This window comes from Sinocyclocheilus grahami, unplaced genomic scaffold (assembly GCF_001515645.1).
Source record: "Sinocyclocheilus grahami isolate Dianchi unplaced genomic scaffold, SAMN03320097.WGS_v1.1 scaffold473.1, whole genome shotgun sequence".
Lineage (NCBI taxonomy): Eukaryota > Metazoa > Chordata > Actinopteri > Cypriniformes > Cyprinidae > Sinocyclocheilus > Sinocyclocheilus grahami.
Window position 1 is genome coordinate 1,317,278 of NW_015505652.1, and position 15,392 is coordinate 1,332,669.

The 15,392-nt window shown below is 36.2% G+C and overlaps 1 protein-coding gene across 1 annotated transcript in view; it reads right to left on the bottom strand.

The window, feature by feature from the left end:
• LOC107553423 (CD2-associated protein) overlaps positions 1-14,746 on the bottom strand; it is a 56,502-nt gene extending 41,756 nt beyond the window's left edge. The window contains exon 1 of the mRNA XM_016235611.1: positions 14,459-14,746. Within this exon, the coding sequence (XP_016091097.1) occupies positions 14,459-14,462 (4 nt within the window). The 5' untranslated portion in view covers positions 14,463-14,746. The remainder of the gene's footprint in view (positions 1-14,458) is intronic.
• Positions 14,747-15,392: the final 646 nt, after the last annotated feature.

Sequence of the window (15,392 nt, forward strand, 5' to 3'; positions counted from 1 at the left end):
AAGGCCAAATAAAGTGCTTTTGCTTTCGCACAAAAACACACAGCGTCTCCCTGACATGGCTGCATCAACACTACTGCTGTTCCTGAAACCACGCCTTCTTTCTTTGCGTGCACATTTGGGCGGCATTATGTTTTTTCTAATATTTCCACATAGTGATGTAGATATGTGGGGGCCTGTTAGAACGAGCCATTTTAGGTAGGCGTGGCTGACTCTTAACTTTTATAAAGAATATCTCTTTGGATTTGAGACTTTAGTCTTTGCAACTTTACAGATCTTCTTTATGCACCAAGAGCTTGTAACACTCCAAAGAGAAAGGAAAACTTGAAATTGCATCATATGACCCCTTTAAATTTGACCAATTTTGAATTTAATGTTGTCTGAAATACTGGTTACCCTTTCTTGAAATGTTGAGAGTTTTCCTCACTTAGGACCATGAACATACCTGTACTGTTTCGACACTTTGATGTGATAGAATTTCTATTACAGTTAATTTTACCTCATATTTCATTGTTAAAAGCAGTTGCACAGACCCAAAATTAAATATTTTTTTAATGCATTTCATTATGTCAGTTTCTAAACAAGGAAGCCTAAGGGTATTTACATTTATGTATTCGGCAAAAAATGTCTATAATATTATTATAACAATGTTATAATTTTTTTGGGTAATGTGAGATAGGTATTAATTTTAAAGGTGTGCTGATTGTACCCGTTTTTTTGTTTGTTTGTTTTACATAGTGTGATTTCTGATTAACTGTAATGAATTAAAATTTTGTAACGATTGTACCCAGATTTTTCTCAGTAGGGTTGGGTATCGTTTGAATTTTATCGATTCCGAATCCGATTCTCATAGTTTTCTTTTCATAAATAAAATATAGATTAATCAATTAAAGTTATTAAATATATTCAGTCAAGATCAGTGAATGATTTTCTTTTGTTCTTTGATTAACATTAATGACAGGCAGCACATTTTTTAGGCTGCTGTCTCTTTAACACCGAACGCACGCAGATCTAAAAATACTGTACATGTGTGCTTTCTTTCTCATCCGTTTACATTAGACAAAAACGGCTGTGTTTATGATGATATACTGACGTAGCTTTCTGCATATTGGTCGACAAATATGAAAGAAGTCAGTTTCGGCCCGGAACAACCTTTTCTACAGTGGAAATACATGGAGCGGTTTGAGAACGGACACAAACCGGGAACCCGTACCGCGACCTCTGTTCTCTGTGCTCGCGCTTCGTGTGCGCTGCACGAAAACTTTCCGTTCCTGCACTTAAATCATTTTTAATCACATTAAAATGCGAATGCAGGAATCGTTAAGCAGAATCGAAATGCACGCATCTTATCGAATACCCGGTTCTTGAAAATTTGGAACTTCGAAGTTTTCGATACCCAACCCTAGCTATCAGATCAACATGAACTTGACTAGTCCAATATTTAAAATGTTGGCTAATATAGTTGGTTCTGACCTTTAAAGTGTGAATAAACATTCCGCACCAAGACCACAGAAGAACCATGTGGAAATCTCAACCTTACCCTTTACAGCTACTATTGTTTGACCTCTTTGTTGAGCGATAACTTCAAAATCACTGGGCCAAGGGCCAGCAGAGCACAGCCTATAAACAATGTTTTAATCAAATATAGGTATGTTTTCAAGGACAAAGCCTAACAATGGTCTTTTAAACAGCCAAAAGCACTTAAAGCACTTTTTCAAGGGCTTTGGAATGACCGTTTCCAAGCAAAGTGGTGTCCATCAAGTTTCAGCCAAACAAAAACAACAATGTCTGAGCAATGTGTGTTTCTCTGCTACCTAATCATTACCACGGACACCCAGACACAAACATCTCCCAATCATTTCCAGAGTCTTTGGAAATTGTATCGTGCTAGACAATGCCTTAGGAAAAGCGCTAAATCTGGCTGTGAGAGTTGCATAAGTCTGAGAGGAATGTGATCAGCTGCATATGCACACAGTACTTCTGTTGACAAAGGTTATTTACACAGCGATGTCAGAGATAGCAGGGACTTCTCATGGAAAACACAGTGAAGAAGTCAGTGTGTTTGACAGGATCTCATCCCTACCTTGTCTGGTTATGTCTGTACAATGTATTTCTACAAACAATATGTAACGGTTGTAATCATCAAACAAAATTCCCTGTATGGCCCGCATATTTTGGCGAATTCTTTTGGGAGCATCTGTCGAGAGATGCAAAATAAACTGGTTTAGGCCAACTTGATGATGAGGAATCTGTGTTATGGTTTTGACAAAGACGACATTTTCCTGCTGCGAAAAAAGTGGAAGGTGTACATTGCAGCAGTGAATAGTAATACAATATATTAGGGTTGTCACAATATCAAATTTTCACGACACAATTATTGTGGCCAGAAGAATTCACAATAACCATATCTATAGAAATGTTGAATAAGTACAAAACATCGATCAGATGATACATTTCAAGGCATTCGTCTGTTTTTTGTCCTTAAAACACTAGCGTGTGTAACTGTCTGTACTCTATATGTGCGCATGTAAGGGAGAGAGAGCGGGAGAAATAGAGTATGTGCTTTCTGTACATAAAACAATTTTTTTGGCCAAAAAATTTAAATATTATGTTGTTTTTAATAATGATAATAATAATTCATTACATTTATATAGCACTTTTCTAGGCACTCAAAGCGCTTTACATTGTGAGGGGGGGATCTCCTCATCCACCACCAGTGTGCAGCATCCACCTGGATGTTGCGACGGCAGCCATAGTGCGCCAGAACGCCCACCACACACCAGCTTATTGGTGGAGAGGAGACAGAGTGATGAAGCCAATCAGCAGATATGGGGATTGTTAGGAGGCCATGATGGTCAGAGGCTAATGGGCAAATTTGGCCAGGATGCCGAGGTCACACCTCTACTCTTTTTGAAAGACATCCTGGGATTTTTAATGACCACAGAGAGTCAGGACCTCGATTTAACGTCTCATCCGAAGGACGGTGCTTTTTACAGTATAGAGTCCCCATCACTATACTGGGGTGCTAGGACCCACACAGACCACAGGGTGAGCACCCCCTGCTGGCCTCCCTACTAGCACCTCTTCCAGCAGAAACCTAGTTTTCTCAGGAGGTCTTCCATCCAGGTACTGAACAGGCTCAACCCTGCTTAGCTTCAGTGGGCGACCAGTCTTGGGCTACAGGGTGATATGGTTGCCAAGTAAAATAAACTTGGCATAAACTTTTTTTTATCTTATTGTTTACTATATTTATTTGCTTGGCCAGTGTCATTGTGGGTTTTGGTTATTTTGCTGTTTGGTTATTAGGCTGTAAGGAACTTTGAAATAGGTTAATTGAAATAATTTGGGAAAAGTGATATGGAACTGAAAATAATTTCACACCTTAGAACATTCGTCAGCCAATCAGACTAAAGAATTCAATGGCCCCGTAGTACAATAAATAAATGCTACCAATCACATTCTTCTTTAAATTTACTGTTTTATGACAAGAAGCAAATAGCTGCATAGTGTGACACCCCTACATCACATTGATTTTTGTAGCCTATATCATGTTTAATGTGTTACATTTTAATCTTGTTATTAGTTTGTATGGCTGCTACCCTGACCAGAACAAACTTTATTTTTGGGACCAATTCTCACTATTAATCAGCCTAACTATTAGCTATGACTTTTGCCACAATAACCACCTAATTAGCTGCTTATTAATAGTTAGTAAGATAGTTGTTAAGTTTAGGCATGGGGTAGGATTAAGGGATCTAAAATGCGGTCATGCAAAATAAGGCATTAAAGGGTTAGTTCAATCAAAAATGAAAATTAGGCCATAAATTACTCACCCTCAAGGCATCCTAGGTGTATATGACTTTCTTCTTTCAGACGAATCCAGTCGGAGTTATATCAAAAATTGTCTTTGATATTTCAAGCTATTTAATGGCACTCAGCGGGTGTTGCAGTGTTTCAGTCCAAAAGAAGTGAAATAAAAAGCACCCATCCATAAAAAATTTGGTTTTTGTAAGAAAAATAACCATATTTAAAACGTAATAATCAATTTAATCTAGCTTGCGCCAACAGTTGTACACGGAAGCAGCTCGGGGCTGATGACATATGAGGTCAGCGTTGCGCATGCATGCGCCGGTGAGTCTTGTGAAAACCAACATTTGTTAATAGGAGCAAAGGAAGCAAAATTAGCTTACTTTAGCAAAGGAAAACCAGTCTCCTCTTGGCTTGTATCGAAATCCTCCCTTACAAATCCTCGTTTTGTACTTCTAATTAGTAACCGTTGTTTTGTTTTGATCTCTTCCCTGCGCTTCCGCGTTCATCACTTCTGAACTAATACTAGCCTAAATTAAAAAAATAAATTAAAAAAACAAGCTCACTGAAGACAAAACTTAAGATTTTTCTGGTCAACTAGCAGTTATTCATTTGAAGCATTAGTAGACTAATCCCACGTTTACTAATAAACCATTTAAATCATAAGTGCCTACATAAGTGATCTAATCTAATTGCCTAATACGCACTCAAGCACACACATAAAGCTTGCCACAGCACACCAGCAGAAGTAATGATTATGAATGTGTGGGGGAAAAAAACAGTAAGAAGGCTGCATTAACATTTTACTAATTTGTTGATAAACTAGTGTTTGTTTTCCTGCGACTAATAGCATTTTGGTTGACCAAGCCTCTTCTGGTCGACTAACGGTTAGTCTATGATGTTTCTTAGTCTACACTAACCTAGTTTATAATAGTATTTTTGTCATAGATTGTTATATATTTTTTCAATTGTTATTTTTCATTAAAATGAAGTTGTCTATATTTAGTAGATTGTGTTTAACACACAAAAGAGTGACGATCAGGCCAACACACAGAAGAATAAAAATTATACACTGATTAAAAAAAAAAAAACTTTGTTGGCATCGGATCGGATCGGATCAGAATTGGCCGATACTCCGAATTTTCTGGACCGGATCTGAAAAAATGGTATCGTTGCATCCCTACATACAAGTGTGTGTATTTAACCATTCAAGGAATACAAAACATAAAAACAATGCTCTTCAATACTCCCACGCTTTATGAGCACCGCCTTCGCATGCACGTGCCTCACTGACAGCATTTAGAAACAGACAGCGCACGCATATAGTGAAATGAGCTTGCTTTTGCTGCTGATTGCATTTAAATGGCTTAAAATCACTTGTTTTTAAACTGCAATGCTTAAACACGTGTGCAAACGATCCGTTTCCGTGACTACAGAGCACAGCAATGTCACACGAGCGTGTAACAGCGAGAGAGGCGATAGTCCAAAATTTCTATAGGTTGAACTTGACAAATTTCTACCAGTTAATTGTGTCTATCGTCCACCCCTAAATATATGCTTTGCAACTACTAATAAACACTCAATATTCTAGTAATATGCATGCTAATAAACAATTAAGTTAATACTAAGAATGGGTCCTTAAAATAAAGTGTTAATGATTTATTTTTATTTTTTATCTCAATGGGAATTTCTGTTTTTCCTAAAAAGGTAAAATAAATCTAGTACAACTTCTGGAACTACCCTATTCGGTCCTGACATTGGACCCTAATAATGTTACCAGGATAGGGAAAGCCCTAGCAGTGTGTGAATAATCAAAAAAAAAAAATCACAATATGATGGAACAGTTTTCCATTTTTTACCGAATCCCTTTGGGGGAAAAAAACTATACAGAAAAGTGAAATAACTCAAATGTCATACTTCTCTTGCATCTTACATAGATACACTTGACTAGAGCATCTCATAAGGGATGGGTCTCACAAGTCAAGCATCTTACAGCTCTCTGGGAAGTAAATTTTAAACAATAGATAACCAAGTACATGACCCAAACCTTTTTGAGCAAACGCCAAACCATGTGCCGTCATCTCTCGTCTTGGATGGAAATCTGTGGCCCCTTTCTGTTTTTAACACTGTGTGAAGGCTGGTGGCCTCACAGCCATTGTCTCTTCCTGTTCTTGTTGGTGCAGTTTGCAGAAGACAAAGTTACGTAAAATGTCAAACCACCACAAATTGTGGTTAGTTGGTTTTGCTTCTAATTTAGCCTTGACCATGTTTTCAACCATTAACTAACTCAAAAGGCTTTATCACATCATTGAGTACATAGAAAGTATATATTTTTATTTTGTATGCTGTGCTCTTATTGCATAGAAAACACCGGTCAGTACAAATATGACAGAAATGCAGAGAATAACTGAGGTCAGGATTTTTGGAAACTGAAAGTGTCTAGTAAAACAACAATATGGCTTCTTCGTGTAGCTCATGTATCCAATGTTTCATGCTGACTTAGCCTCTCTGTTTTCGCCTGCCGAGGCATCCTGATCTAGAGCAGAGCTTTGCAGAAATTGTCATAATGACATAGTTGGCCGACTTGGCTTGAGTGTCAGGAGCAGATCCAGAGCCTGCGACTTAGCCATTTAGAAATGAAAACATATTAGGTAATTTACTTCTCTGCATTCTGATTGCCAAAATCTCTTAAATCTTTACTTAAAACGCTATTCACAGTTGCCAGCTTGTGAATAACTACAGGAATATACCAGGTCAGTGAAATAACACAAAAGACTGAATGGAGTAGGAAATAATTTAGGCCTTGAGTCCAAGAAACAAGGTTTTAATAAGGACTGTTTAAGTTTTATCCAACAAGTAAGCAATACAATCTTTGAAATTACCCCTCAAACTAATTTCCACAGTTGGAGCTGAAGTAAACAGCCCCTTGTTTATTCTAAACTTTAGAAATGGCTCATAGATGGATCAAAGAGCTGAGAAACGCACAAGCGCTAGAATGCTTTCACTGTACAGTTCTGTTACTCAAACAGTTCACCCATTAATGGAAATGATTAATATTTATTTTTCCCAAGAATCTTCACATTGATTTTTCTTATATTTGTTTTGTGTAACATGAAAATAAAAATAAAAATAGATGCATAAGGGGCTGAAACAACATGAGAAAATAATATTCTTTCATTATTATTTTTTTTCAAATAATATTTCATTTTTCTTCATTTTCATATTCCTTTAAACTACAGTCAGACAATGCAAATTATGATGGCTTTGATAATTAAATCTTTAGGTAATTTAACACAACATCTATATAGCAACAAGTGCTAGGGATGATATGATGTCTAAAGGTTTTTTAAAGAAATTATTACTTTTTTTAACAAAGGATGCATTAAATTGATCAAGTGACAGACAGTAAAGATTTTAAATGATTACAAAATATTCCATTTCAAATAAATGCAATTTTTTTGGACATTTTATTTATGAAAAATATGAATAAAAAAAATTATAAGAATATTCAGCAGCAGAACTGTATTCAACATTGATAAGAAGAAATGTTTCCTAAGCACCAAATCAGCATATTAGATTGATTCCTGAAGGATGGAACCTGGGGTAATGGCTGCTGAAAATTCAGCTTGCTATCACAGAGAAAGATTACATTTTACACAATATATTAACACAGAAAAGAGTTATTTTAAATTGTAATAATATTTCATGATATCATTGTTGGCACGCTATCTTTATTAAAATACAAGCAGTCTTAGTGAGCATCAAAGCTTCTTTTAAAAACATTGAAATCATACCAATCTGAAACATTTGACTGTCAGCGTAGGTTAGAGCTTTGTCAAATCTTCAGATGGCATGCCCACAAACCATCTGATACATATTGCACAGAGAAATGGCAAGAGTTGGCAGAAGTTTGCAATATAATATTAATTTATTCTGTGTTGTCTGTACAACTTCTCATAGACTTCTGACTAGAGCCCGACCGATATGGGTTTTTTGGGGCCGATACCGATACTGATATTAGGGAGTAAAAAAAAGGCCAATGCCGATATATCTGCCGATATTCTTTGTGTATATTATAGTACAGTACCAGTCAAAAGTTTGGACACTTTCCCATTCGTGTGTCCAAACATTTGACTTGTACTATATATAGACTACAGTATATACATAAACAGAATATATATACATAAACACATTTTTTGCAATGATCACTCAAATGTGGTGATCAAACACTTATAATGGTGACAGAGATATGTAAGGGCATTTAACAATTTAACAATAAACTTGCGATGAGTGCAATGCACAAAGTAACGGGGTGTTAGTTGTAACACACATGGTTTGAATATTTATTTTACCATAGTAACATTTCAATTCTGGCTTAAGTAAATTTATTATCTCAGTTTTTGTTATTCATTTAAAATGAGACAAATCTGCTATTATTTTAATCTCCAATCTGTTATTTATCAGTTCAGATAATTTTTTAATGCTTTGATTACTAGCAGAAGACACTAACCAGTTTTAAATTCCAGTTGCGCAGATGGGGCATGTTGTAACACTGTGTTACAATGTGCTATTCTATGACATTAGCGATGTAATTTACACTATTTACTTTAATTAATTTTAATGAGAAACAACGAGAAACAGGTGAATAAAGACTGACAGTCAATGTTTAATGTTTAGAAATTATTATTTCAAGACATGTAAAGCATTTTTGCTCGTTTATGTGGGCCGTCCCAAGCATGGTTGCAATGTGTTCATTGTCAAACTCCAAAATCAGATTCTTTTTAATTCTTAAAAAAATGCCATTATTTTATTTGAACAACAACAACAAAAAAATATATATATATTATATATATATATATATATATATATATATAAAAATATTGGAATTTCATGTGAAGTCCACTTCGCAGGGCACTTACGGTCGAAAAAGACAACGCGTGAATGCTGCCTGAACAAGAAACCTCCTTACTGAAGGGAAAGTGTTGACTAGGGATGTAACGGTATGAAAATTTCATATCACGATTATAGTGACCAAAGTTATCACGGTTATCAATATTATCACGGTTTTGTTAAAATGAGATTAAAATGTTCAAAAAGAACTAATACACACACTGAAAACATTTCAATAAGTTTTTTTATTTAGTTCAAATTTTATATTTGAAAATCAACAAACAACAAACACAATTAGCAGCTGTATGCACTTTTTTTTTGCATAAACATTAAATTAACATTAACATGAAGCCCTAATAATAATAATAAATTATATATATATAATATATATATATATATATATATACACACACACACAAACACACATTTTAAATGAACAAAATAAGTTGATGGGTCAGGTGACTATACTACTGCAATACTTGATTCTGTTCTGCTGCATTTCCTTCTTTATAATGACTGTTGTCAATAGCAGCAACGCATTATAACACAGCACACATCCATGTCTCTTGTATCACCGCAGAGGCCTGGACGCGGCTCTCTCGTTTCATTCAAATGCAGCTTGCCGTCTTGCGTCTCAGTTTTTGATTGTATTGAAAATGAAATCAGAGGAATTTAGTATTAATACTACTATAATTTTGCTGTAGTGATCATATTGTCCTGACGATTGTTTTGTACACTGTTCATAATGGATTTATAAACGGGGAAGATTTTAAAACATTAATCTCAATTCAATATTTCATGTCCCCGTATCTATATATTATTATAGGTAAACAAAAAAAAATCTGTGTAATAAGCTAACTATGAATATACAATACATTATCCCTTAAATGTCAACCTGATAGGTTGAACGTTCGTTCGTCTTGGCTCAAAGCCACTTGGTGAGAAATTTTCTTCGCGGAAGCTTTGCGTTAATTACAAGTGAGATAACGAAATATTTAATCTCGAATCAATATTTTTTGTCCGATTATTTGCCCAGTTAGTTTTGGTATTAAGGTAAAAGTTACCTTGCATTTGCTATATAACAGTGGGTGGTGGTTCAATGGCTGCTATTTAAAACAGTGGTATTAATTTGTTACTTTTTCAAAATCATTGATATATTATTAATAACAACAACCACTTGTATTTTTCTCTTATTATTTTCATCAACAATATGGTTTAGTAATTAAAATCATTTAATTATTGTCCGTGCAGAGGCTATTCCGTTTTATTGATCTATGGCGCATTCATTTTGATTCTTTACACGTGTAATGATGTCCAGTGACTTGTTTGCATTATTTATGCATTATTTTATTTATTTGTAAGACTTTTTTATGACTAAATTTGGTAATGGGAGAGTAAAATTATTTTTTAAACGTACACCGTTCAAACTAGGCTGCTTATGTTGAAGTGTTTGGGATGTGGCTTTTAATGATGAGACCTTTTTTGTAATCAGGCTCTCAAAAAGTATATAACAATTTGGATATAGATTTATCGGCCAATATATCGGTTATCGGCTTTCAAAAATAAAGAATAATCGGTTATCGGTATCGGCCAAAATTTTCATATCGGTGCATCCCTAAAAACAACAACAACGTTGCATGCTGCTTCTGCGTCATACTGATGCTGGTTGGACAGGATTTATCGCGAGTTTTCAAAATCGCAATAATCAAAAACGGTTTTGATGACAATTAAATGCGTCGGTAGCCCCCCGGGATTGCTAGATCGGTCGGCGCCGGACCAAGAATTTAACCACCCGTAACTCCCGAACCCCGGGGGCTATACACGCAGCGGTGGTCTCATTCGAAAGAGGGCCTCTAGACGTACACTCGATTCGCGTTCGAGAGGGTTCCTTGAGCTGAAGAGATCCCCCGAATTTGGTGCGGATTCGCTGCACCGTTACGGAGATACGGCCGTTCAAAGTTTCAGTGGTTTTCCATTGACTTGAGCTTTAAAGCATTTCATCCAGGTTGCCAGTAGCAAACAATGGAGCGCTCTCTGCTGGACAAACTAAGTAATTACACCATTTCAAGCATTTTATCTGCATTATATGTTCTGTAAAAAAAATTCATATCAGCGGCATATTCGCCGATACTGATATATCGGCAACAGGCTCATATCGGCCGATAATATCGGTAAAACTATATATTGGTTGGGCTCTACTTCTGACCACTGAACATTGCTACCTTACTGCAGTTTTATTGATGTATGTTACATAAAAAATGTGAAAAACAATACAACTACATTTATCTGTACCTTACTACAGAAAAAAAAGGTGTCTACAGTGCTAAAAAGTCAGTCCCTGCCTTGGGTTGAGTTTGACATTTGCAAGATTTTCTAAAAAAAATTTCCATACAACATTTTTGTACCTGACCTATGTATAAAATAAACAATAATTAAAACGCATAAAAAGGGTTGATTACTTAACATTCATGTCAGAACAAATGGGTGGCTCTTGGCCCAGATTTTCTGCCTATAGCCAAAAGTCTGTTTATGCAAGACTAATTAGTGACAGAATAATGACTCGAGAGTAAATTCTAGCTGAAAACATCCTTGATTCTGAACGTAAACGAAACTTGCATAAAGTGGTTCTATTTAAAAAAAAATGTGCTGACAACCTCAAAATTCCACAGACAAAATTATTTAGAGCATATGTTCACAGTAGAAGTGCAATCCAGGCGAGTCGTGTGTGCCATGAATCAGAGAGAGAGGTCAGACGTTAAATGGGTCAATGGTTTAATAAAATAAAATTACTACACTAAACAAAAAAACACACGGCCAATACCGATATGGTGGCCGATATATCGTGCATCCCTACATACAATCAATATGCGACTGGAGCTTGGAGGAAATAGAGCAACTAATATGGGAAACTTGATTTCAATTTAACCTCATAATGCCCTCAAGCAGTTTGGACTGAGCTAATCAAGACCCTGGTTGACACAAACACACACACACACACACACACATTTAAAGATTTGGAATTTACACAGAAAGAAGAACCAACCAGAATGAACGTTCCTGCAGCACTTCAAGAAAGAGGGTTTTTTCCAACATGCAAATATGAAAAACAAATTTGAAGACCTTTTGACTAGTGTGAAAAATAGCGACAGCTTTCAAGATTTTAAACAAAAAGTTATTCTTTTTTTTTTTGTTAAAAGGATCCATTTGGGAGCTAGCCTGCTCCTCCTTAAAATCATACATGAAGCTGCATCGTTTTGGGTTTCTCCAAACAAAGCATTTTTGCTTGGTTAAAAAAAATAAAATACTGTGAGGTCAAAAGTTTGAGACCACAGAGAAAATCTGGGATTCTTAAGCACGTCAGTCAAACACAATCAAACAAAAGATTATTACACATACTTCAGAGGTCAACCAGAGTCCTTTCTTCAAAATCACTTGGCAAAATAACTAGTAGTGCAGTAGTTAGCATGTTGGGAGAGGCTGCTGAGATTCCTCACATATTTTCAGCCCTTTGCGTGATGTCAAGAGACATTGTAAGGAGAAAGCTTATTCAGAACTGGTTCTATTTTTGTTTTCTATAAAAATACAGAAACAAAATTATTTTCATGCATCGGTTATTATTAATAACAGGTCTTCACCGTCTGCATTCTTTCACTGATGTGGAAGGAACATCATAATGGAGCACTGTAATAATATTTCCTTCACCACATGAGTGCTTGAACCAAATGTGATGTTATCAGTTCAAATTAGACTCAATCATTCACTTAATCAATCCTAACGGTTCTTCAGTGAACTCAAAATGAAACGATTTTGATTTAGAAATGTTCTTAATTATGTACAATGCCATTGAAAAGTTTGGGGTCTGTAAGAGTGAGGCTCCGGCTGGCAAAAATAATGTAGTTGATGTCTATTAAAATCCATTGCATTAAGAAACATGTAATCTTTGCAGACTAAGAAGTGCACTACTAATCAACTGACAGTTATTAGGCCACCCTTTAGTTGTTAAACAACACGACAAGGCCACCTGTAGAGCAGATTCCCACATATGAGGAAAACAGATCAGTGTTAAAGATCCCATTGAAACCTGAGATCAGTGAGAAATGTTCACCTATTGTCACTTTGCCTGTACTGATTTTGTTTGCAGTCAAGACCCGACAGGACCAAGCAATGTCCACTCACACCTGTGCAAAGTACACTTATTACTCTAACACACTTCCATACTTCCTGATGGGTTCAATTTCCAATCCAGCGCTTACATAACTCTGTGACAACATGATGAATTACTGACGAGAGGGGGGAGGCACTCAAGGCCACGAAAGCAACCGGTCTGCCAGCCGGCCGGCAGCCCACACCACACATTTACTCTAACCTACAGCTGGGAAAACAAATGACCATTATGCCCCATGTAACATGTATCTAAAAGTAAAAACCCATACTTTTTCCTTTGAGTCTCAGTGCTTATGTTCTCAACAAAAAGTAAATGTAAAAGGGACATGTTCTAACACATCTTCCACTCGAGTATGTATCTTAAGGAGGTTTTGTTTGAGATCAAAAACTCTGCCCTACGGTGTTATACAATTAAGACACATCATTCGGAAAATCACATGGATGACAAAAAAGATCTAAGAGAAAAGATCTAAAAGAGTTTTGCTAAAAGCCATATTAACCAGTCATAAAAAATGTAGGCCTACTTCTGAATGTGCAATTTGCTTTTGGCTACTAACAATACAAGCATGAGCCAATGGGTTGGTCACCCGACAAAGAACGTAGCTAATAAAACAAACACAACTCTGACTCCCTTACTAATTCCAGTAGTATAATAAAAATAACTGCTAATAAAAATACAGTAGTCAACAACCTGAAATCGAGAGGCGTAAATATGGAAATGAAGCTAACCCAAAACAGGATTTGTAGACAACTTCTAACATTTGCACTTTATTCAAAGCAGCAGAGTCGTGCAGTAGAGCATGACAGTACAAAACTGGTACTAACCTAACGTTTTCCACTTTAATATTTGTTAGCCTAATACCTGCCTAACTTCTTGCAAGGGAGGTGCTTCTTATTAAAGCTGCGGTAAAAGCATTAAAAGGTGCACTCAGTAAGTTTTTGTTAGTCTTTAGCCTGGCTCTTACTCATCTTACAACAGTTTTGGAATTGACACTATTATTGTTGTTATTAATAATAGTATTAAATCGGGTCATCGCACAGCGTGTCATGTGATGTAAACATGACGGCGCCCATAAGGGGGCGACCCGCTTCGTGTTAAATAAAACGACTTTTTCTAGAAAACTGACATGGTTTGGACTCTCCATCTTATTTGAATGCATATCATTGTAATACGACGTGCGGTTTATTTATTTAAATATAATTTTTTATTCATCAGCTAAAATAACTGAGTATACCTTTAAAGGGGCTTCTTTGGAACTGAGCCACAGCAACTAGTACAAACTGTGTTAAAAACAATCCAAAACGTCAAAGCCACTTACACCCGAGAGGTAAACAATAATACTGTAGTGGCAGAGCAGGGAGTCATTAATCTTGACGTAAACGCCTGGAATTTACTGGTTTGGACAAGTCGAGCCAGTTTGCGACACTGGCGCCTAGTCAAATATTCATCTGATCGCAAGTTTTTTTTTTTTCTTTTTTCCACTTGGATACAGTTTCTTCTTTTAAAATGACGCTAAAGTAACTCGCTTGCGCCGTTTCATTGGAAACGGAAACGCGAAGTGACACTATAACTGATTCATAAGAAGCGAGTTGAACTCACCCATACTGTCCTTCGCTACGAGACCGTCTTGATCTGATGTGTACAATCTGCCGTCCTGGTAGCTGATGTTAGCTAGCAGGCTGGATGCTAGCGTTAAATCCTACTTGTGCGTGGAATCGTGTTGATGAAGTGCTTGTTAGCGAGTTTATTTGCGTTACTAATCCATTCGACTTGGTTTTGACGTTGGCCTGTCGTTTAAGTACGAGGTATGATTCTTCAGAGTACTGTGCAGGAAGTTATCCCGAAGTCTCCACCTTTCTTAGATTTGCCTCCGCGATATTTCATCGGGAGGATCCCGCGAGAAGTCAGATTTCCTCGCTGGAATGCAAAAGGCTGTGAGGTGTGACATTTTAGTGTAAATGGTTTATTAAAGCACAAATGGCCATATCCACGCAAATATTGCAGTGATTTACCAATATAAAAATATAATATATATTTATAATATAATGTTATATTATACCTATACATAGTTATACTTTGCTAATTTGTACAGCAAACATTGTAAATTAACTGGAAATATACTCGTATTTTTTATTGTATATAAGAAGGAATTTTACTTGAAGTGTATTAGTAATGAAAAAGGCGAATTTTTGTTTATCATGTCTTAAATATTTTAATACAAAAAAGGATGATGTTGCATTTACATTGGGGTGGGGGATACCAGTCAATCTGCAGTCACTTTCTCATGATTTTGTCAACAGAGTATGTAGGCGGTGAAGTAGCTGTGAAATCTCGTCTTCTCTCAGCCGAATGTCTCTCTGTGGCTGAATTATTTGCATTAAATTTGGTTATTAAGCTGTTAACGGTAAACTGAAATTGCCTCAATCAAAGCCAATTTCCATAACCATGTATTTCCCTAAGTCTTATGGCAGGTTTAAAATGATATCTGCTCAGCCTATGTTCATGATTACAGAACAACCACAAAGAGTTACAT